The 23767-nt window shown below is 41.0% G+C and overlaps 1 protein-coding gene across 1 annotated transcript in view; it reads left to right on the top strand.

The window, feature by feature from the left end:
- Positions 1-23767, top strand: part of chd9 (chromodomain helicase DNA binding protein 9) — a 70905-nt gene that overhangs the window by 45520 nt on the left and 1618 nt on the right. The window contains exons 8-38 of the mRNA XM_005727640.2: positions 49-166; positions 505-591; positions 831-968; positions 1917-2038; positions 4253-4496; positions 6280-6456; positions 6567-6710; positions 8089-8344; positions 8693-8903; positions 9928-10123; positions 10448-10630; positions 11573-11758; positions 11962-12072; positions 12205-12404; positions 12716-12915; positions 13017-13176; positions 15751-15840; positions 16725-16828; positions 17181-17298; positions 17436-17493; positions 17725-17773; positions 17924-18173; positions 18578-18783; positions 19201-20070; positions 20223-20392; positions 20531-20761; positions 21692-21866; positions 22447-22595; positions 22807-23037; positions 23248-23397; positions 23538-23642. Coding sequence (XP_005727697.1) covers positions 49-166; positions 505-591; positions 831-968; positions 1917-2038; positions 4253-4496; positions 6280-6456; positions 6567-6710; positions 8089-8344; positions 8693-8903; positions 9928-10123; positions 10448-10630; positions 11573-11758; positions 11962-12072; positions 12205-12404; positions 12716-12915; positions 13017-13176; positions 15751-15840; positions 16725-16828; positions 17181-17298; positions 17436-17493; positions 17725-17773; positions 17924-18173; positions 18578-18783; positions 19201-20070; positions 20223-20392; positions 20531-20761; positions 21692-21866; positions 22447-22595; positions 22807-23037; positions 23248-23397; positions 23538-23642 — 5689 coding nt within the window. The remainder of the gene's footprint in view (positions 1-48; positions 167-504; positions 592-830; positions 969-1916; positions 2039-4252; positions 4497-6279; positions 6457-6566; positions 6711-8088; positions 8345-8692; positions 8904-9927; positions 10124-10447; positions 10631-11572; positions 11759-11961; positions 12073-12204; positions 12405-12715; positions 12916-13016; positions 13177-15750; positions 15841-16724; positions 16829-17180; positions 17299-17435; positions 17494-17724; positions 17774-17923; positions 18174-18577; positions 18784-19200; positions 20071-20222; positions 20393-20530; positions 20762-21691; positions 21867-22446; positions 22596-22806; positions 23038-23247; positions 23398-23537; positions 23643-23767) is intronic.

The following is a 23767-nucleotide window of genomic DNA, read 5'->3' as shown; positions in this document are numbered from 1 at the left end:
TGTGTGTGTGTGTGTGTGTGTGTGTGTGTGTGTGTGTGTGTGTCTCAGCTCCTACCTACACTGTGAGTGGGCCACAGAACAGCAGCTGGAGAAGGACAAGAGGATTCAGCAGAAGATCAAACGCTTCAAGATGAAACAGGCACAGAGGGCACTCTTCTTTGCAGATGTAAGGATGTGCGACTGGTTTGTGTCTGGGGACGTACTGTACTACCCGTGTCGACACAAATATTTGGTTATTATTTATTTATTTATTTATTTTGGGGGTCTTTTTGTCGAGGACATTTCTATAAGTGGGTGTGCGTGTCTCCACAATTTGGTGTGTCTTTTAGGATGCAACTGCACGTTCAGTACACATCTGCGTGCATATATTTGAGTCTCTTTACTCACTCATTCGATACAATATAATGTTTATCTCAGTTTCCAGATGGTGAGTGGGCACTTTGGTTTATTCCCTTTATTTAATCTTTTTCATTTCCTTTTGTGTTTTCCTTCTGTCTCGCTCAGATGGAAGAGGAGCCATTTAACCCTGACTATGTAGAAGTAGATAGAGTGCTGGAGGTGTCATATTGCGAGGACAAAGATACAAGAGAGGTAAGCGAATCCTTTTTCATTTCATCACATACGTGAGTTCTGTATTTGTGTAAGTTCCTGAACGGTTTTCTTGGTTTTGTTCCTTTCAAAAGATTCTCCACTCTAGCAATGTCTTTGTATCTCAGAAATGCCCAAGGCCATCCTAATGGGCTTCCTCGCAGCCTTTGTTAATATTGCAAAAGCAAAGCTTGGCCTCACTCTAGTCTTTTTCAGTGCTAATCCTCCTCTGCTTGTTACAGGAAGTGGTGTACTACCTGGTGAAGTGGTGCTCTCTGCCTTATGAAGACAGCACCTGGGAGCTGAAGGACGATGTAGATCAGAGCAAGATTGAGGAGTTTGAGCAGCTGCAGGCAGCCAAGCCAGACTCACGCAGGGTGGTAAGTTGTGCCTGCCAGCCTTCTTCAGTTATCACTGTATTTCCATGTTTCTTTATCACTCTTGCGCGTGTGCGTGTACACACATATTACAGTGATCTAAATAAGACAACGCTCACACAGGGGTATGAGCGAGCTTGAAAGACAAACCCCTGCTGTCAGTCACTTCAACATCAGTGAATGATGTTTTTATTGGAAAGGTAAAACTAGGAAAACATTTTCTATTGAAGATTCACAAGACGCACTGAACAGACTGAAGTCAAAATTAGGAGAAACGAAATAGACTAATCTTCAAAGAGAACAATGTTTTTTTGTTTTTGTTTTTTATCATACTCTATAGTTCCCCTTTATTGAGAAACAAACTGTTGTATTTATAACTAGACTACACAGAGATCAGTCGTGTAACTTGTACTATGAAGACTGACAGTTTTTGTTTCAGGTTATCTTTCGTCTTTTATTTCCCTGTCCACTACAATAGTTCACACTTTGCATACCTGTGGTTGTAACAATAGGTCAGTTACACAGGTGTACACCTCTACACCTGTGTGTATATCTTTTTGCGTGCAATGTTACCATATAGGTTTGCAGATGCACCAAGGTTGGCGTGCTGGAGATTTTGTTTTTATATTGCATGTATGTCACACTGCTGGATTTCCTTATTTTTTATATATTCTAAACCATTGTCATTCTCCAGTTTGCTTGAATAACCAACATTTTGCTTATGAACACTGATGCTAGCTCCACATCCAATTTACTATTGTATAAGTTACAGATCCTTTAGCCTATCTCGGCTATAGTACACCCTGGATGGGGTGCCAGTCAATTGTACGGTCATAATGCTAACATTATGTATAAGAAATTGTGTCATGCATTTGTAATATTTACGTTCTATGGAAAAGTGTTCATCAAAAATGTAAAGTTAACTTCCAATCTGCCATATATGTCACTTAGGAGCGTCCTCCTGCCAATCTGTGGAAGAAGAGGGAACAATCGAGGCAATACAGGAATGGCAACAGCCTCAGGGACTACCAGCTAGAAGGAGTCAACTGGCTTCTTTTCAACTGGTACAACAGGTTAGTTTTAAGCACTGTGAGTATGCATACCTGTAAAAAATCTGCAGCTATTGTGAAAAACCCAAATAGCTTTTAACTGGTATCACAGTACAGAAATTATGCCATCATGTAGTTTTTGTAGTTGTCAGCTGGATATCCATGATGTTAATCTCCCACTCAGCCACACCCCAGAGATGCTCTATTGGGTTGCAATATCACAGCCCCATAGAAAACCTGGAGAGCATTTCATTCCATTGAAGTCATTGCCGTGTTAAAGAAACCTGTTTGATAAGATTTGACATGATTTAACAAGATCCAAGCCAACATGAGCGAAATATGCTCTCTTTTCCAAGTCCCTGTTAATATTCTTGCTGTAGCATTTTGGATCAGCTGAAGGCTTTTCAAGGAGTTTTAGGAGGGCCTACTAATACTGAATTACAATAGTCCAGTCTAGAAGTAATAAATGCATGAACTAGTTTTTCAGCATCACTCTGAAACAGGGTATTTCCAATTTTAGAGAGAGTGCACAAATATAATAAAGTACTCCTACGTATTGTTTCTTATGCACATTAAATGGTCAAAAATGGCTCCAAGATTCTTCACAGTGTTACTGGAGGCCAAGGTAATGACATCCAGAGTAAGCATTTGGTTAGATAACACGTTTCTAAGATTTTTGGGGCGAGTACAATAACCTCAGTTTTATCTGAATTTAGAAGCAGAAAATTTGAAAATCATCCAGGTCTTTAAGTCTTTAAGGCATTCCTGCAGTTTAACTAATTGGTGTGTGCTATCTTGCTTAATGGATAATGTTGGGTATTACCTGCAAAGCAATAAAAATGTATGCTATGATACATGATATTGCCTAAGGGAAGCATATATAATGTAAAAGGAATTGACCCTAGCACGTGACTCTGTGGAACTCCATAATTAACCTATGGTGTTTGAAGAGGACTCTCCATTTACATGAACAAATTGGAGTCTATTTCATAGATATGATTCAAACCAAAAGCAGTCAACTGTATGAAGCGTTGCACAGAGCCCCCCCACACACGCTTCTTTTTAATTTAAGTGAGATCAAATTTAATTATGGAACCATTGTTTTATAAAAATAAAGGCATATAATTTCATACACATCACAAATTGCAGTGGTTATGTAATGTGCCCTATTTTCATAAAGGTAATAATATTTTGTTTTTTATACTTCAGAGATGTGCTTATCCAATTCTGTGGTCTCTTTTGGGGATATAATATGTAGTGTTGCTAATCTGTTTAGCATTGTACAAAGAGGTTTGTTTGTTGTTTTCTTTGCTCTATTTGTATCAGTGCAAATTGGATTAATAACAGAAACGTCCATCAGTTCAGGATACTGTAGTATATTTGATTTATTTTACATACATTTTGTGTTTCAAGAAGAGGTCTTTTGGGTGTATTGGCATTGCGGATTATAAATAATGAATGATTTATCTTGCTTTGAATCCTGCGTGTGTGGGACCATCTTGTGTTTTTCTGTATTCACATTATTTGTTTAGGCCTGTGAGGGTAGTCAAATTTCCTGTCAAGGTGCATACTGTTGCGACATTTGCTTTTCTTCGCCTACAATCTCAAAAGATGTGCTGCACAGTACATCTGCTGAACACAGTGTCAGTGCGCTTGCATTAACCCTGGGAATTGGTTTTGTTATGTGTGAGCATGCAGGAGTTTGTGTATGCCTACGCAGAGAGATTCATCAAAAGTAGAGAGCTGCTTAAGAGGCCAGTGGGAATATCTGCACGTTGCAATTAGCATCAAGACATAATACCCCCACCCACTGGACAGCTGAATAAATGGTTAGCTGGAGTACACCACGCAGCAGAGGCAGTTGCATTTACCATTGTGTGCTGTATGATATCTTGGGACTATTATTACTGCTGATTATCTTGTTTTCACTGTTTTTTGTTTGTTTTTTTTGTTTGTTTTTTTATTGTCACCGGAGTTCTGCATTTTCCTTTCATTTTCTTGCTCTTCCTCTTTTCACCTATTCCCCTGGCCATCTGTACACATTTTGTATATTGTTAGAAGAGAAGAATTTCTCATAATATACACCGCGCTGTGTTTGTGATAAAATTGCATACAGTACTTAGATTCAAAACATTTGCACCCCCCCACACACACCTACTTTACTTTTTGTACAAAGCAAGGAATTTATTTTCTCCTGCTTTCTTTTTGTCCTAAATCCACTGTGTTTTCTTTTCTAAGACGGAACTGCATCCTGGCAGATGAGATGGGCCTAGGGAAAACAATACAGTCCATCACTTTCCTAGAAGAAATCCATCGCGTTGGAATCCAAGCGCCCTTTCTCATAATTGCCCCACTCTCCACCATCACCAACTGGGAGCGGGAGTTCCGTACCTGGACCCACCTCAATGTCATCGTTTACCATGGAAGCATGGTCAGCAGGCAGATGCTCCAGCAGTATGAGATGTATTTCAGGGATGCACAGGTAAATGAATATATCAAGCGCAGAAAATAATACATTTTAAAATGAGTACAACATTCAACACAAGAATTCACAATTATTGCTCTTGAGTACAGTAGTTCTTATTTTACAAGTACCAGTGTTATTCTGTCACACAATCAAGAGAATAATATAGAAAGGAGCCCTTTAAGAAGCTGAAATGTGCTATGTATTACTTGCATCCTTTCATATAGTTTTGGCCAATGTGTAGTAGGTACCGTAATATGATTGTATATCACCACGCTGGCTGTTTTTGGCTATGAGAAGACTTAAGGACCTATAAAGGAATCAGATCTGGATGCACAGGGGTACTCCCAGCTTGTTTCTCTTACCAACCACATAGAGAAATGTAAGGATTTGGAGGTCTTTTAGTTCATTTTAATATATATACCTAATTTTTCCTTTTTAAAAACAGGCAAGCAGAACTCAATTCTGCTGTGCTTACCTTTTAAGAGTGAAAGGCTGTGATTCACTTAGATTAAAGTAATCACAGTGCTTTTTAAAAAACAGCAGCACTGTGTCAGTAACATGAAATCCTATGAGTAGTGTAATGATATGTTTCAAAGCAGGAGGCCTTCTTATAACAATAGGAGTCGGATATTGAAAAGCCAGGAAAACTGTGATTGTGTGTGCAACACAAACGCCAGATACCCTTTACAGTCCTATAGCTAGTGCAGCAACCTCATTTAACACCATGTTTTTCAAGGAAAACTCATCTGCCGTAAGACAGGAACAAACAACAGTTCAAGCACAGTGGATTTCTGTGCTTGGTGCAAGTTGTTTGTAAGGTTTGTGTCAAGGCTGTGTTCAGAATCGCTTGAAAAGGTATCACTTTGTAGCTGTATTGATTTTTGTCAGCCTGTATAAAATATAAATCTATAAACAGCTTGGGTTTGCTCAGAGAGAGATAGCGTTTCAACAAATATCTGGTTTATAATACTAAGATATGCATATAGCAAGAATCCAAATAGGGCCCGTGCCTGACAATATGTAGGCTGCTAGGTAGTTAGTGAGCCTTGAACAGAAGCTTTATGTGGTTGGCAGGCCATGTGATGTGTCACAGCAGGCAGTTAGGACCTTTTAGTATTCTGACGAACCGTAGGAGGAATCTAAGGCGAGAGGAGAACAGAGTGGAGCCGCCACCAGCCTGTCTCCCAGGCAGCCTGTGATGTCATAGCAGCCCCCACGGGGAGATCTCTGTCATCGCTGCTCAGGCATATCAGAGTGGCTGACTCCTCAACAGCAGCCTGTTGGCTGGCTGGCTGGCTGTGGGAGAGGGTTACTGGATAACTGAGTATCCCTTGAGGACTGTTGTCAAGGCAATGGATACAAATGGAGGGGCGGGGGAAAGCAACGCTTCCCCAGACAAACAAACAAATAAACAAATAATAAATACTCACTGGCAGGTGCTTGTGTACTGGATATGCTGTAGATAGCCTCCTAACCATAATGTATGTTTTTTGATGTTTGAGAAGTCTAAATAAAGGAAACCCTGTGTTTGCTGTCAACAGCTAAAAAGGTTGCAAATATGTAGGTTTCTAATGTCAACACAGAAAAGGACAAGCTTTGTCAGAAGAACTATGTACCTTTCATGTGCATCTGTTTATAGCACTTTTTCCAGTACATTTTTTTCCAGATTCAGTGCTTGTGTAAATAGAAAACAACATTGTTTTAATCACATAACACATTGAGCATACTTCAGCTAATAAAATACGATATTTTAACTAAACGGATGAAATATGTACACTTCTCCCCTTTTTGTCTTCAGGGTCGTATCATACGTGGTGCCTACAGGTTTCAGGCTGTTATTACCACATTTGAGATGATTCTTGGAGGCTGTCCCGAACTCAATGCCATAGAGTGGCGCTGCGTTATTATTGATGAGGCCCATCGTCTCAAGAACAAGAACTGCAAGCTGCTAGAGGGATTCAAGCTCATGAACCTGGTAGATAAATCATGAGCTTAGAGAAAATTATTACACATTGTCCGAATTTTATTCAGAAATACCAATTGAAGCAATTTTCACTTCACATTTAAACTCTTGTCCTCTTCAAGGAACACAAGGTCCTGCTGACAGGTACTCCTCTCCAGAATACAGTGGAAGAGCTCTTCAGCCTGCTTCACTTTCTGGAGCCGGCACGCTTCCCTTCTGAAAACACCTTCATGCAGGAGTTTGGAGACCTTAAGACTGAAGAGCAGGTGAGCTTAGATATGTGCACATTCTGTCTCAAGAGTTTTATTCTCCATGACACAAATACACCTTAGAGGAAAAACTGCATCAATGTGTGTTGTGTTGTTGTGCTTTTATGGCTCCACACAGCACCTTAATATTTGCAGAATCTAAAAGAGATCTTTCTTTTCAGTGTTGGTAATTTTTTTATGAATGGGCAGCCAAATTTCAAACACACTGCTCATCAGTGAAGATACTGTTGAACTGGAGCCTATTCTAACTAGGGCACAGTCATAAAACACACACATCCAACACATGATGAATAATAACAATTGATAACAGGTATTACACTGCTCAGTGCTGGACTATGTGACAGTTTCGCATTTCCTGCTACATACTGCTGTTTGGCATTTCATTTTTAGTCAGTGTTACCAAAGAGGTGTTCAGTGGAAGGCTGCTGAAAACATCTCAATGTCAGGAGTGTGGAAGTTGAAAAATTTGGAGCAGCCAGTGTTCAACACATGGAACTAAATTTAGAAATGTGTAATTCTTTTCATAGTAAAAGCTGCTGGTGCTGTTAGGAGACTTATTTTCTCCACACAGCATAACTGATATTAAATGAAGTCCTGCACAGGGTGTGTAATAAAAAAAAAAGCACTTTGTAAAGCTGGCCCAGTCCTTGGAGTGTAATAGTATCTACACCGTGATGCTGCACTACAGCACAAATTCATGATTTGTGAGATGTAGGTCTTCATAAGATGAAGGAAAGAAATTACTAGACATACAAATGAGATGGCCTAGATTATATCTCTTTGGCAAGCTACAATAATAATGATAATATGTAGAAGGTGACTCTGTAGTATAAAATACTGTGCTTGGATCAGCTTTACTCTTCAGCGACTTCTGCTTTAAGAGTGAAATTGTATGTGTTACTATGGTTGCGCTTAACACCAAATGATGCAAATAGTTTCCCCACTGTGGCATTTCTTAACAGTAGCTGGAAATGAAAATAATTTTGCAGTCAACTGCTGAGCTAACACCGAGTTACACTTCTAGCCAGTGATTATTTACATAATGTATGTTATCTACTTTTAGTGGTTCTTTGCATCACCCGCTATACTTGTGAAATACACATTTCCATGTGTAATGATACGTGTCTGTCTATGATATGGAACAGAAATTGAATTTCTTCATTTTTTGCTGCTCTGTAACTTTTAAAATACACTTATTAAATGCAATAAATCTAAATTTGAAAATGGAAATTTGATGACTTGGATAATACTGTTCGTTATAACCCAACACAGCTACAGTTGTATCCTTTTCAAACATATAATTTTTAGACCCCAAACAAGTGCAGCATAGAAGCAGCTGCCAAAGGTGAGTTCAAACTGTCTCTGTGACCCACAGGTGCAAAAGCTTCAGGGTATCCTGAAGCCTATGATGCTGCGTCGTTTGAAAGAAGATGTGGAGAAGAAGTTGGCTCCGAAAGAGGAAACCATCATTGAAGTTGAGCTCACCAACATTCAGAAGAAATACTACCGTGCCATCCTAGAGAAGAATTTTTCTTTCCTGGCTAAAGGAGCTGGCCCGGCAAATATGCCCAACCTGGTCAACACTATGATGGAGCTAAGAAAGTGTTGCAACCACCCCTACCTAATCAAAGGTAGGACAGCGCTGAAAGCTTAACCCCTTAGCAGTCCAATTAGTCCCCTAAACCATCCAATGTACCGTGGGCGGTACGTCCGACTGCTAACAGGTTAAATAAAGAAGTTCTGTAATAACTGCAAACTAACAACTTTTGTTCTCACCTTCTAGAGCTAACAGCCAAATTTAGCCAATTTACTTTCTTTCTGTAATCTGCTTTTTTATGGTACACAAGTACCATTGTTTCTCATATAATTATGCTCTTAAATATCAGTCATTGAATCGAAATCCGGCTTTAAATAAAATAATAAATTTTGACAATACTGCGTCACTTTTTTTTAATGCGCCCATGTCTTTGCTATGACAGGAGCAGAGGAAAAGATCCTAGAAGACTTCAGGGAAGTGCACAGCCCTACTGCCCTAGACTTTCACCTGCAGGCTATGGTGCAGTCTGCTGGGAAGCTCGTTCTCATTGACAAATTGCTGCCTAAAATGAAGGCAGGAGGGCACAAGGTGCTCATCTTCTCCCAAATGGTCCGCTGTCTGGACATCTTGGAAGACTACCTCATTCAGAGAAGGTAACAGGATGTAACTAGACAAACTGTAGTCCTGCAGTTCAAATGTGATATCACCCTTACTCGCTTACCTTTGACCTCGTTCTATCCAGTCTGATAGTAAGGAAGCACCATATCTGTTGTACACAACCAAACAAGGTTTTAGTTGTACACTTAGTAGTAGTTTTAAATGTTCCTTTCTACCTGCATTGTTTAAATTTCTAATTTCCTTTATGTTCAAAGAGATGTCAAATTATCACACCAAACTGCCAGGCACTTTACACGACAGCCTGCTATTTTAATCTTCTCTTTAGCATTTTTAACTTGATAGTGTCTCAGTTCCATCACAGGGTTTTAGGTTTAAATTTCAGAGTGCAATACACGGAGCTATTTCAATCAGTATACGTGAATTTTTTTTTTTTCTCTTTCATCAAAGATATAAAGCTAATGTGTACAAACTAAGTTCCAGCTAAAGCCCTTCACTGTCCTGTTCTAGCTCTTCCTTTCTCTTTCTCTTCTTTCTTTCTGCTGGCTGCCCACCAGAAGCTAGAACAAACCTGAAGCTATTGTAAACATGTGAGGTGCTGTGCAACACAGACCTCAGACAGGGTTCAGCAGTAGGTTACAAAAGCCCTCAGGGCTCCATCACATTAGACAAGTGGGAGATTCTGAGGTTTCTCTTGAGTGGAAGTGGATAACCCCAGGAAGAGCAAGGGGTAGGATTGTAGGAGGGGATGATTGTGGACTCGAGGATGAAAGAGCATACTCACCTCTTGTAGAAATAGTTTTATATTTCTCGGGTTAAGAAAAAGGGAATACAAAACAAAACAAGAATACTTGATAGTGTGAAGACCATAAGTACTGTGGTCTTGTTTTGAGTATGGATAAATTAATATGGCTGTCAAAGAATAACGCCCACATTTTGAACATACCGAGGTGTTTGATTAGATAAGCACTATACCTGGATCCCATGTACAAGAACTCAGAATAAACTATTTAAAAAGGTATTGTACAAACATTCATCATATTTATTTCATTTATGTTGCAGGTATCTGTACGAGCGTATTGATGGACGGGTTCGTGGAAATCTGCGACAGGCTGCCATCGACCGCTTCAGTAAGCCTGACTCAGATCGCTTTGTTTTCCTTCTGTGTACAAGAGCTGGTGGGCTGGGAATCAACCTCACAGCAGCAGACACCTGCATCATCTTCGACTCTGACTGGAACCCACAAAACGACCTGCAGGTAGGACTCGGCAGTGGGTTCAGCGAAATGCTGTAGACTTTGTTTTATTGCTGTTTCGAGAAAGTGGCATACTAACAGTTATCTGAGATCTGCTTGTGCAATTAATAGGAAGCAAAACTAGCCACTAGACACAGTGCATTACACTGTGTCTAGTCAAAAGTACATGTTGTGAAAGCTCAGTCATTCCACAAACAACTTGCATGTTATTTGTTGAATCTCATTTTAATGAGTCATTTAAGAAGAGCTGTCTGTCAAATCAATGTGTAGATATTAAAACAAATTATATGCTCGGTGCAGTTTCCTCAGTTTTTGTATACTTTACAGGCCCAGGCTCGCTGCCATCGCATCGGTCAGAACAAGGCAGTGAAGGTGTACCGTTTGATCACCAGGAACTCATATGAGCGAGAAATGTTTGATCGCGCCAGCCTCAAGTTGGGTTTGGATAAAGCAGTGTTGCAGAGCATGAGTGGCCGAGATAACAGCCTGGGAGGAGGCACTGGGGGAGGGGTAAGTTTGAGAATTGTCCATACGGTCTGGAATAGAAATGAGTAGTTAAATCTTGAAATCTTGTAAATTAGAAACCATCTTGCAGAATTACACGAGCCCCAGCGCCAATGACTAATGCCTCATATGGGGAGATGCAAATAAATTATAATAACATGGTTTTTTTTTTTGATCGAAGTGTTCTGTTTATTGTTAACGAACAGTACACCGTCCACTCTCTTCTCCAGCTTTGCCATCTTAAACTCTGAAAAGCTGGATATGAAACAAGTTAATGATCTCCTGAAAATTATTACATTTATAAAAGACAAGAGATCAATGCTGCATTTCTTTCAGCTGCCATTCCAGTAACATAAAAGTTTTGACATACATACCCGGGATACTGAATTACATTAGGAGGACACTGTAGCAAATGTGAAATGACACTAAGCCAATTTTTTTCTTGTCAAGCCAACAAAAAAATAAAAACTAAAACGTGAAGGTCACTCTTAAAATTTCCACTTGAAGTGTAACCGATCCTGTTAGTCTAATCTGTTTGTGAGGGAGTGTGTCAACACTGTGAGGTGTGTAGGTGGATGCTTAGCTGCAGTTTGTGTCCCCTGGGAGTTATATGAACTGTAAGGAGGATGTATTAGCAGTTTTCTACATCTGGTTTGACTGAACATATCTGCATACTAAACAAATGCCGGGGTTGGATATATAGCTGCTAATTTTGTGATTTTAATAATTCGGCACGCTTTTTGTCGCTCTATCTGTGTGCCTGCATTTAGTGTGCTATTTCTGTCAACTGGAGATTTGATCAACTCATGCATTATGTAGTGCCATTCCTCCTGTGGTTCCATTTCACACCTGAAGTCTATTTTGTAGACTTCAGGTCTGTTATCATGTAATTATAACAGTGTTATAGTTTCATGACTTTAATGTGATTTTTTTTTCTTTACCTTACAGGCTGTGCAGCAGCAGCTGTCCAAAAAGGCGATTGAAGATCTGTTGCGACGTGGGGCCTACGGGGCAATCATGGATGAGGAGGATGAAGGGGCCAAATTCTGTGAGGAGGACATTGACCAGATCCTGCAGCGCAGGACAAAGACCATTACCATTGAGTCTGAGGGACGAGGATCCACTTTTGCCAAGGTAAAAAACAAGAAATCTGATAAATAGAACTCATTAAGTACAAATGATTTAACATCAGCTTTATCGCCTTTTGTGTACATGAGTGTGGAGATTGCATATCGCTGGCTATTTAAAATTCTCAACCTGTGCCCATTCCTGACTCAGGGATACGGGGAAAAACAAATATGATTATAACTTAATGTGATTCTGATGTCTGCTTTCAGGCCAGTTTTGTAGCATCTGGAAACCGTACAGACATCTCCCTGGATGACCCTAATTTCTGGGACAAGTGGGCCAAAAAGGCTGACATTGATATGGATATGGTCAATGGCAGAGTGAGTACCAGACTAAAATGGATACAATATCCACAGAAATGGATAATTGGAATGTGACATACACAGGACATCTATTCCCTTTTAACTGCATAAAAGACATAAAGTCCATGAAATTTTTTTCCCCCTCTACAGAACAGCCTGGTCATTGACACTCCTCGTGTCAGAAAGCAGACAAGGCCCTTTAGTGCCACCAAGGATGAGCTAGCAGAGCTTTCAGAGGGCGAAAGTGACGGCGATGAGACCAAACCTAAGCTCAGACGAAACTACGATCGCCTGAACAGCTATGGCCGCACAGAGTGCTTCAGAGTAGAGAAGAACTTGCTTGTCTACGGGTAAGATACATTTAATAAGTTTAACCTAATACTAACTATTAAATAACATAGCTGGTATTTGGAAGGACTTACCTGAATTTTTGTCAACAAAGAGGCTCCTGAAAAATTTGTAATAGATTGAATTAAACATCCTATTATCTCCACTTGAATTTGTCCATTCACATACAAACAAACAAGACCATCAGGATTATAAATTACAGCAATATGCATTTTTGCTTTAACACTAAAAAACATTATCCAAACTGTATATAGAGTCTGCTTCCATACTCAAATGAGTATTCCTAAGTGTGGCATTCCCATTCTGTTTCCAGATGGGGTCGTTGGAAGGATATCCTCAACCATGGCCGTTTTAAGAAGCAGTTGACTGAGTGGGATGTGGAGTCCATCTGCAGGGCCTTGTTGGCCTACTGCCTGGTCCATTATCGTGGAGATGACAAAATCAAAAGCTTCATGTGGGACCTCATAGCCCCTACCGAGGATGGACGCACAAAGGAGTTGCAGAATCACTTAGGTGAGTCTCAGCAATTCAAGCCGACATTTACTGACTTTATTACAATCAGTAAGTAGTAAGAATTAATTTGAACCACAACACTTACTTTTTTATTTTGCTAGGCTTGTCTGCCCCAGTTCCTCGGGGGAGAAAGGGTAAAAAGATGAAGACCCAGTCTAGTTCTTTTGACATCCACAAGGCTGAGTGGCTCAGGAAGCACAACCCTGAGCATATGCTTCAGGATGATGGCTATAAGAAGCACCTGAAACACCACTGCAACAAGTAAGTATTCACTTATGGCACTTTTCATTCAATTTGAGTTTCATCAATTAAGACAAATAATGTTCCAAATGACCACAATATAGAGGTTCTATATTGCTATTTCAAAAGCATTATAAGATAAAAGAGAGTATGCATTTAACTGGCTTATAGTGGAGATGGGGACTAATTGTCTATTGCTGTGTTGTTTAGTCTCCCGTGCATGAGAAAGAGGTGTGTGAGTGCTGATGTAAAACTTTAAGCTATTATAGAAACTGGCAGGTGGTGATTATTCTCTTTTAACAAAGATGATCTCGAGTTATTTTTCGTGTAATGAAGCCTAAGTGTATGAAAATACAGTTTGCACGTGGCTCAAATTTTAACCGCGGCACCTTCAAGCAACAATAATTAGGAAGCACTAAAACATGTATTGGAGCTGACAGTCCCCTGATTGATTAACAGACTTCACGTTGAGACTAGCTGATAAGAATCTTCATGAGGCTTCAGCCCATCTAATGGCTGTCATAGATCTCTCTTATTTACAGAGGGGGGAATAGCGCTGTAAAACGCAGAGCTTGTGTCCATTGGGCTTTGGATGCAGAGCACTGAAGCTTCCATAGAAAGTTCTCCATTGTTTCCTTTTCCAGTATTGCTGAATCCAGGGATTGTCTGATATGTGACACGCCGGGCAATTGGGGACATGCAGCTAGCAGGGTTTGCTGACTTGTGCGTTTTCCCTCTGAGGACCTGGAATGTGACTGGTGGGGTGGGGGTGTGCACTGGCTTCTTAACAGACCCACAAATGTAGGACACAGCTCTTGCACAGCAATGGTTGCTATAGGAAGAAGGGGTAAATTACTGTAGACTGTTTACTAAAAGACTTGGAAAAGTTTAAAGCATCAACAGGTTATGAAACTGGATCATAGTGGGTGATAACGATGTGAACATCTTGGACCTTACTGAATAAAATGCAGTAGATTTTTTTCCCCCTTTTTACTGCATGCTGAAGAATATAATTATGAAAATATACTTACACTATGCAGGTTTAAGAAGGCATTTTATGGTCATTGCGTGTTTTGGATGAGAATATTATCTATGATGAAGAATCTCTCTGTTACGCTGATGGTGTTTTCTATGTACAGCCCATTGGAGATTTTTTGCATGCCACTCATGTCAGACATACTTGGGTTATTTGTTTTTGAAAGACTGTGTTTGACTGTGCTGAGATCCTCTGCAGCCTCTCTGAGTGAACCACATCTCTCACACACAAACACAAATGCAACTAACAGAGGCTTGGAAAAGGGGTGCTGACAGGCAGAGGAAGCAGCAGCTGCTCCTGGGCGGGTCCAGTCACACAGGAATATGGAGGGTGGAGGACGGAGGGAGGAGGACGTTCAGCTCTAATTTACCAGAGCCACAAGTCCAGGCCGGTCAACACAGACATCCATCACTCCTACAGACGGACAGACTCTGGAGCCCTCCGGTTGTTCATGGTCGTGTCAGTAAATGAAAGAAGGATTTTGGGCTCATTTATAACAATATTTAGCCTAGTTATACCAGAAGAAAGATGGAATGCCTGACATGATGTATTTGTGAGCAGCAGCCCACAGTTTTTTCAGTGCTCTTGATAGAAAAGCTGTGCTGAAAAGAAGCCTTGGCAGGAGAAGCAATGGATCCATATGATGATGTATGAATATAGTGGTATAAGTGATGAGAAAAAGTGGTCACAAATACAAGGAAGCAGACTAGCCTGCCAACAATGGTACTAACAGAGATGTGACCTAAAAAAAATCATTTTAGGATTTTTCAAAATTCATTCATTTATTTATTTATTTTTGTCCTTGAAACCTTAGAGCCAAAATTGGCCAACAGGCATCATGATGTGTTCTTACAGAATGACTAGACCGTAGGTCTTCGTCACCAAGAAAATCTCAAGGCTTGCTAGACGCTACAGCTCTGGTACACCAGCACATCGGTTCCCAGCACTTCACTGTCTGCGCTCAAAGCCTGCTGCCTGTAATGTGCGATCATGCATCACAGAGCTAATGTCTCCCCTGTGAGTCAGCCTCTTCTCTACCTTGTCAGCCTCGACTTCCCAGCCTTCATCTACTGCCAGTACAACCACATGACAACTGGAGAGAGACGCTTGTCTGTTCATTCAGTCCTCAGAGCCGAGCTGTGGATGTGCTCATGACTCCCTTGTGACGTCTATACAATAATGTCACTCTAAGTGATACAATAATTCATAGTTAATTGATCAGGGTTGGCACATATGCCGGTCTCTTCAGAAGAGTTGTGTAGAGTCTCCTGCTCCGTCAAAGGCCAGTACAGTGGAGTATTTATAGCTGTACTTGTGCTCTTAGTACACTTAAAGATGAGAGATTATAGGCATAAATTGATGAATGTGACTAAATGTATAAGTGAAAATGAAATGAGTATACAATACAGTCTGTAGTCTGACCACACAGTTAATTGCATTCTGCCCAACAAATTGGTGAGTCTGTGTGCGTATGTCTGTGTATTGTGTATTACTTCTGCTTGCTCAGCAGGGCTGAGTGGTCAGGGCTTTGTTCTGACCAGTGGGTTTTCTCTGTGCAGGGTGCTGCTCAGGGTCAGAATGCTCTACTACCTGAAACAAGAGGTGATAGGAAGCCAGGCCCAGAAGGTGCTAGATGGCGTGGACTCCAGGTGAGCTTGACTTTTACCTAGTCTGATGTCAACTTGGGTTGTTTGCACTGAGAATTAAAACCGTTTATCACTAAGATGAGTTTTTCCTGCAACTCTTATTGCTTGGGTCTCCATTAGAATTTATTTTTGGCAAAGACTATACTATACTCTTCCTAGGACATAACTCATCTGTTTATACTTGGCAGTAGACAGCTTTTAAACCTTTATGCAGCATTTTTATAATTGTACACTACTCGCAATCTCACTGTACAGAAAAGACCAATGCTTCCTCTGCCTTAATACAACAGTAAATGCCTTGATAGAGATGTTAAATGACAACTCTGGTTAAAGGGTTAAAGGCGTTGCCACAGACTTCTCTCCTGGAGTGGTGTCATTAGCCTATGGTATCAACCTGTTGAGGGAACAAATGATCAGCCAAATTCATTAGAAGGTTGCAGAGCTCCACCTGCTGGTGAAAGACGGGACTTATTTATTTTCTGCTCAAGAACAAGATGGTTCAACTACAGTGCTTTTGCATCTTTGACGTGGCCAGATTCAACACTAAATTCACTATAGCAACCTTATTTGTATTTAAGGTATAATGCCACATTGTGATCTTTTCAAAAACATGCCAATTGCCATGAACATGAAATGACTATTTACATTTTACAAATAGCTTTGTATGGATTAACAATAAAAGACGTTTGTATTGAAGCAAATAGATGTAGAAGGGTTTTGTTTTTTGTTTTTTTTAAGTTGTTTAATCAAATCCAGCTGCTTTTTAAAAATGCATCAAGAAGTATCTTTTGAAAAACGGTCACAGCTATCAGCAAGTATATTGAAATATATAAACATCACTCCCCATAATACCCGTCTAAAGCTGTGCGTCTTCTTGTCCTCTACAGTGAAGTAAAGATCTGGGTTCCAGAGCCTGACAATTCAGAGCTTCCAGCACTGTGGTGGGATGCAATCTCTGACAAGTGTCTTCTGCTGGGTGTCTTTAAGCATGGTAACACAGTTTTTCTACTAATGTGACTTGCTTGTTTGTTTGTTTGTTTGTTTGTTTGTTTGTTTGTTTGTTTGTTTGTTTGTTTGTTTTAAAACTTCAGTACAAAAAATGTAATTCTGGATTTTAAGTTCCAACTAAAAGTTAGCTTTTAAGTTAAGCTTTTTCCGTGATGATAGTGGTGAGTTTGGTGAAAAGGAAAAGTCAGCATTTGTTATTTAAAGTACCATCAGTGGAAACCTGCTAAAATATTTTTCGTTGGTGGGAAATGAACCAGCTTGTCTACTTCATATCTGTTTCCATGCATTATCCTTAACTAATTTTGGTGTTTACTTATCCTCCTGTGCTTTCCCAGGTTATGAGAAGTACAACACTATTCGTGGAGACCCTACCCTGTGTTTCCTAGAGCGTGTGGGAAAACCAGATGAGAAGGCCATCGCTGCTGAACAGAGAAACAATGATTTCATGGATGGGTGAGTACACGACACCCACCTGAACAGTTAAAATACTTTGTCTTTTACTTTCATTTGATTAGGCTGGTCCAGATATCTTTTAATCTGTCATCTGCAAAAAAAAAACAACAAGACACAAACTTTCTCTATGTGGATAGGGATGTGGATGATCCAGAATACAAGCCTGCTCCAGCACTGTTAAAGGACGACATGGAGGTAAGGTCACAAGACTCAAAGGTGAATGTTGCTATTTGATATGTATTCCCCAAAATTTTATTCTGTTCATGTGGATGTAGCGTTTTTCTGTTCAGCTGAACAGAATCAACTTTTTAGGATTTCCTTACCTGGATGATTGAGCATGCATCAAGATATTTGATACTTAATTTGACTTGTTGGGGTTGTCAGTTCTCCAGTAATCTTCTTTAAACATATATTCTTCTCATTCAGGACGACGCCTCTTCTCCTGGAGACTTGGTTATCACTGACAGTGCTGGAGGTAAGCATTAGATGCTTGTAATTCACAGCAAATTATCATGATTACAAGCACAGGCCTCCCACGGGCAGGAGAAATCTAGAGATTTCAAGTGGTAAATTCAATAAAAATATTAGAAATAATGCCACTCTTTTTGCTGTTTATTTAATTCAGATCCTGTTCCAGTGACAGAAAGTGAAAGTGCCTACTGGCCCTCCCCCTCAGTGCTGACAGCCAGGCTGAGACGTCTGATAACAGCTTCTCAGCGCTACACCAAGAGCCGCCAGATCCTACACATCCACCAGACTCAGTCTCAGTCCTCCCAGCAGACTATGGTGCTGTCTGCTCCACTTTGCCCGCTACCCCCCACTCTCAACGACACCCTCAACCCCAAGATGGCTGCCAAGATTGAACGGCAACAAAGGTTAGAACACAGATTATATCAGTGATGGCTGAAAAAGAAGCAATTCAATATTCATATGCTCTCGTAAAAGCAGAATATTATGTGTCGGGAGATGGGCAGTGTGGGAACCCATTACCCAACCTGCTGACATAGCCTCCCAGAGCAACAGGCAATTTTCTAGGATTTCAAATGGGCCAATGGATATTCATTTTCAGTTTTAAAAATAGTAAATACAAATCAAGATTGTTAACGATAGCCATCAGTTTTCTGATGCACTTTTTCAAGTTCTAGTCTTAGTATCGCAGTTTCAAACATGACTGGTCAATAGTATGCCAACCAGACATCAGAAATCTTTTTTTTTTTTTTTTTAAGAGAGAGCGTATGTTTAACTAATAGAATTTAAATGTATTTTCCACTTTCAACAGATGGACCAGACGAGAAGAGGCTGACTTTTATCGCGTTGTCTCTACTTTTGGTGTCGTTTTTGACCCAAACCTCGGGCGGTTTGATTGGACCAAGTTCAGGGCTATGGCTCGGCTGCACAAGAAGACTGATGAGAGCCTGCAGAAATACCTTTGTGCTTTTACTGCCATGTGCCGACGTGTGTGTCGCCTGCCACCTAAAGAGGGAGGTCAGATGCTCATTTTCTTATTTGCAGACATGTATGCAGATCACAATGTCATATATTATGGTCCAGTCACACCTATATCTGAAGGGAAGATCCTTCAGATTATTTTCAACTGTTAGTGTCTCTAAGCCATTTGATCTCATCAAGAAAATCCATTTAGTTGGATTACTTAACGTGAAAACAGTGCTTCATGTAGTATGTGGCTCACTCAATCCTGACTCCAAGGTTCTGTTTTGGAGGATGGTCTGTAACACCTTAGTAAACAAGCTGGCTCAGCAGTTCTGAGGTAGACGACTGATAAGGTTAATCATTTGTGGAAAGATAAACACTGTGACATTGACGCTCCAGACAAAAACAAGTCTGAGAGTTTCCTGTTGAGAATTTTTTTTTTCTCAAACCTGCTTGTTCGTTTTGTTCCAGACTCTGCAGTGGACCCTTCTCTAAACATCCAGCCCATTACAGAAGAGCGAGCATCTCGTACCCTGTACAGAATAGAGCTGCTTCGGCAGGTGAGGGAACAAGTCCTTCGACATCAATTATTGTACGAGCGTCTGCCACTGTGTCAGATGAGCTCTGACTTACCTGTTTGGTGGGAGGCTGGTAGTCATGACCGTGACCTGCTAATTGGTGCTGCAAAGCATGGTGTAAGTCGCACTGATTACCACATTCTGAGAGACCCTGAACTCAGCTTCATGGCTGCCCAACGCAACTACAGTCAAACAAAAGCTGCACAGCAGCAATCACGTACATCCACACCGCTCTTACACCCTCAGTACCAAGCTACCACTTCAGTGTTGACAGGCTCTCCACTGCCTCCACCCACTCAAAGAGACGCAGACCTATGTGGGGTCACGCCCAAAGTGGAACCAATTTCAGAGGGTGAGGAGAGCAAGGAAAGACAGGGAGCAAGTTGGACCCCGACTCAAGCACCAGCTACTCCCACAGGTCTGGAAGAGAAGCCTGTTTCAGTAACCAGGGACAATGAAAGGCAGATGGTGGCAGCACGAACGAAACCCCTCACACCCAACTCCTCAGAGAGGAAACCGAAGAAGACCAAGAGGGGCCGCAAGGATGCCAGGCATGGCACAGAGTCCGACTCAGATGGCTCCTCCTCAAGTTCGACGTCACGCTCTTCTTCCTCTTCATCGTCATCCTCATCTTCCTCATCACATTCAGGGTCCAGCTCCTCCTCTTCTTCTTCATCTTGCTCTTCTGGCTCTTCATCATCCTCCTCCTCCTCATCTTCTTCTGATGACAGTGAAAGTGAGGGAGAGGAAGGAAAAAAGAAGGGTGAGTACTTTCTTATGCAAGTTCCAGAAAACTTAAAGCAAGTAATGTTTTGTTAGGAGTGCTGACAGTGAGCTTTTCTAGGTTCAAATAAATGCATTTTCTCTGTTTCATTCTTTGTGGATCTCAAATGTCTTTTTGCCGATTTTTCTCAGTCCCCACTGTTACAAGTGTAAAGGGATTTGATGAGGACAGTGTGGCATCTCTCAGCGCTACGCAGGATGAAACACAAGACACCCATGTAGCTGAGAATGGCATCTCCAACAACTCTTCACACCCTTTCCAGGGTGGAGGGTACATGCTGGCTGCATCATACTGGCCAAAGGTGATTAACTATGTATATGTGCGGTTTGCATAATTTGCTGATGATGTAATGCTGAAAACACATTAATATGTCCACTTACAGTGTGGTCAGGTGCTGTGGGGAAATCGCACTAAAATTCTGTGGCTCTTGCTTTTTAAGGATCGCGTGATTATTAACCGCCTGGACAGCATTTGCCAGGCAGTGCTTAAAGGCAAATGGCCGGGAACACGTCGGGTCTATGAGCCTGGAGGGGCTGTGGCCTCCTTCTACACCACCAAGCTGCTGGACAATGCCAACAGCATGTGCGAGGACCCCTCTGCTTCACCACAGGGGTCAAAGGTGACCAAGCATGTTGCAGAAAACAAGGAGTTCTCAGTAAAACTCAACGATGTATGTTGATTTCTCCCTTCCTCCCCTCCTCCCTCCGCTTCGCCCTAATCCTAGGACCCTACCACTTCCTGCTGCCATGACCGGTGTTAGTTGCCGTGTTCAGCATGTTTCTCTGGTTTTCTTCCTGCTTTCCTTTGGGTATGATTAGTGGTTTTGACTGCCTGGCAGGAGGAGAGATTAATTTAATAGCAGCCTTCCTCTCTTTTCCCACACACTCAATTTGAATTGGGCTCTTGGGCTGTGATTACATGAGCACAAATCAGTCAGTCATGAGAATATAATAAGGTTCAGTCTGAAGCCTCTCTAGACTGAAGGGGGTCTTGCTAATAATCAGATTGAAATGGAGACCTCTGCTGTGGGTGTTCTCTGATATGCTCCTAAGCAATGTGGCCATTAACATGGCAGGCTTCAGATTTGCTTGTATTCATCTTTCCTTTTATGCTGTTTTTTGATGGGGATCATTTTCCAAATTTATGGTTTTTACCATCACAGATCATTAAACACCAGAAGCTTGTTACCTTCAATATTAAGATATTATATGCTGACAGCAGCTATTGCTTTGGCATGGCTTTCAACTCCAGTCTGAAAAAGCTTTACCCACTGCTTTGCTAAGCACTACCCACTGTGTGTCCATGTGTCCCAGTATTACTAACCAGAAAATATCTGAACAAGATTTGTTTTTATTTTGTGAGAAACTTTTTACAAGATGAATTAACAAAGATCTCAAGTAAGCATTTCCATTAAGAGAGAGCAATGAGAACAGCAGTCCTAGTCAGCCTTAAATCACAAGACAAAAAGAATGTGATCATTCAGGAAAGTCTCAGACAGACTCAACAAATAAAGTCTAAAGCTTTTCTTTGTTTATAAATCTGTACATTTCCCCGACAGTCATTTTCCTAGACTTGTCTTACACTGTTGTCTGTATAACAGGAGGGAGGTCTGAAGTTGACCTTCCAGAAACAGGGTCTACCTCTGAAGAGGCCCCTGGAGTCCGAGGAAGGTCCCCAGGCCCAGCAGCAGTACCTGGCTCGGCTTCATGAGCTCCAGAGTGCCTCAGATACAGGACTTGCTGACATCACCAAACCTCAGTCCAGCTTCCAGACGGGTATGTTTCTTTAAAAATAATCTTCCTCAACAGATTTGGCGTATGAATACGCAAATCTCTAGGCAACAGGAAAGACTTTAGGCAGCAGAAGTTCTCTGTTTGTAGTCCAAGTAGTGTTGACCATTCATATTTGAGTAGGCTTTAGTTGTGTGCAGTTAAACAGTTGGTGTTATCCAAAAAGGGAATACATTGCACTATAGAAATGTATTGCCTGATGATGTGTGCTGTCTAAAATATATCTGAATGTAAATAGAGCAAAGATCTGAGCATCTGTTCGTGCACAGTGTGCTGAAATGGACAATGCTGTTTTTCTTTAGCACCACAAGATGGTAGCAAAGGATCAGAGAAAACCAGTCTGGACTGTTGCATTGGCTTTGTGTACTCAATACAGACATTTTCTTTATTAAATATCTTAATTCTGTAAGAAAATCATCTGGTCTGTTCATAATATTCTTAAATGTAAGAAAAAGTCGAAGTCCTGACACCAAAATATGAATGTGGCTCCAATTTAAGAAAAGATTTACAGTTAGCCCTTTTTCTGACACAGTAGTTCACTGCTAACAGGCTGTTTCTCCTCCAGTTCCTACAGGTCTTACTGGTCAGATGAGGCCAAATGGAGTAATAGATGGCCAGCCAGTGGTTAAAAGGAGGAGAGGGAGGAGGAAGAACGTTGAGGGAATGGACCTGCTCTTCATGAACAAGAGTAGAGTCCCAACAGTTCCCGATCAGGTAAGCAGTTGTTCTGTTAGCTGAGCATACTTCTTAGTAAGTATGTTATGCTACAAATCAGAAAACAATCACAAATGGCAGCTTCCTGATTTTTTTTTTTTTTGGAACCAATTATATTTGTTAAAAGTGCTCTTCTGATTTGGTTTTTATTTTATTTTATGGCTGTTCTGCAAAGTATACAGTGTATAATGACATGCTCATATGCTTTCAGGTACCTCCAGGGTGGGGGGGTATTGGCCAGGTGGGCATGACTCCAGGCCCTGCATCAAGCTACAGTCAGAACCCCAGTCAGGTCCCTGCAGACACTGAGAGCAGGGTCCCGGTTATCAACCTGAAAGATGGCACCCGGCTGGCTGGGGATGATGCCCCCAGGAGGAAAGAACTGGAGCAGTGGCTAAAAGAAAACCCTGGCTTTGTGGCAGACACAGGAGCTTTTATCTGTGTAAGTCTTTACTTTTTTGTTCCAAGGGCTTCAAATTCTTCTTGTCTGTTGAAAAGAGACAATTCCTGATTAACTAAAATAATAGACATTTAGAAACATTATTTTATTTAGTACATATTTAATTAAAAAAACAGAGGAACCAGTATGAGCAGAAAACTTCTTGTAGTTAGACATTCTATGTAACTAACTGTCGTTACATTTCATGTTTAGGGTGTAAATAAGATGCAAATGCAGTTCCACTTCCAGGATGGCCGGCCAAAGCAGAAAAGGCACCGCTGTAGAAACCCCAACAAGATTGATGTGAACAGCTTGACGGGAGAAGAAAGGGTCCAGATCATCAACAGGAGAAACGCACGCAAGGTGTGTTGGTGGTGTTTAAGTCATAACCAGCCATACAAATACAAAGATGGCTTTTAGTTTGTTAATAATCATTTTGGCAGTGTGTACATTATAACAGTGATGTGCACTTGGGTTTATGTTGTCTGTATTCTTTCTTGAAGATTGGTGGAGCCTTTGCTCCTCCGCTGAAGGACCTATGCCGATTCCTTCAGGAAAACCCAGAGTATGGAGTCCCGCCTGAATGGGCCGATGTTGTTAAACAGTCGGTAAGTTACAGAGTAACACTTCCCTCACATATTATAAAATTTATACCTTATAAAATTTAAACAGGCGTAAGTTCTACTGTCATGAAGGTTTTAACCTGTTTCTGATCATTTTAGAGACGGCAGTT

Source organism: Pundamilia nyererei, unplaced genomic scaffold, assembly GCF_000239375.1.
Source record: "Pundamilia nyererei isolate P.nyererei 1_Seehausen unplaced genomic scaffold, PunNye1.0 scaffold00025, whole genome shotgun sequence".
NCBI lineage: Eukaryota > Metazoa > Chordata > Actinopteri > Cichliformes > Cichlidae > Pundamilia > Pundamilia nyererei.
The sequence above is the reverse complement of the archived record's forward strand: the minus strand, read 5'-3'. Positions and strand labels throughout refer to the sequence as shown.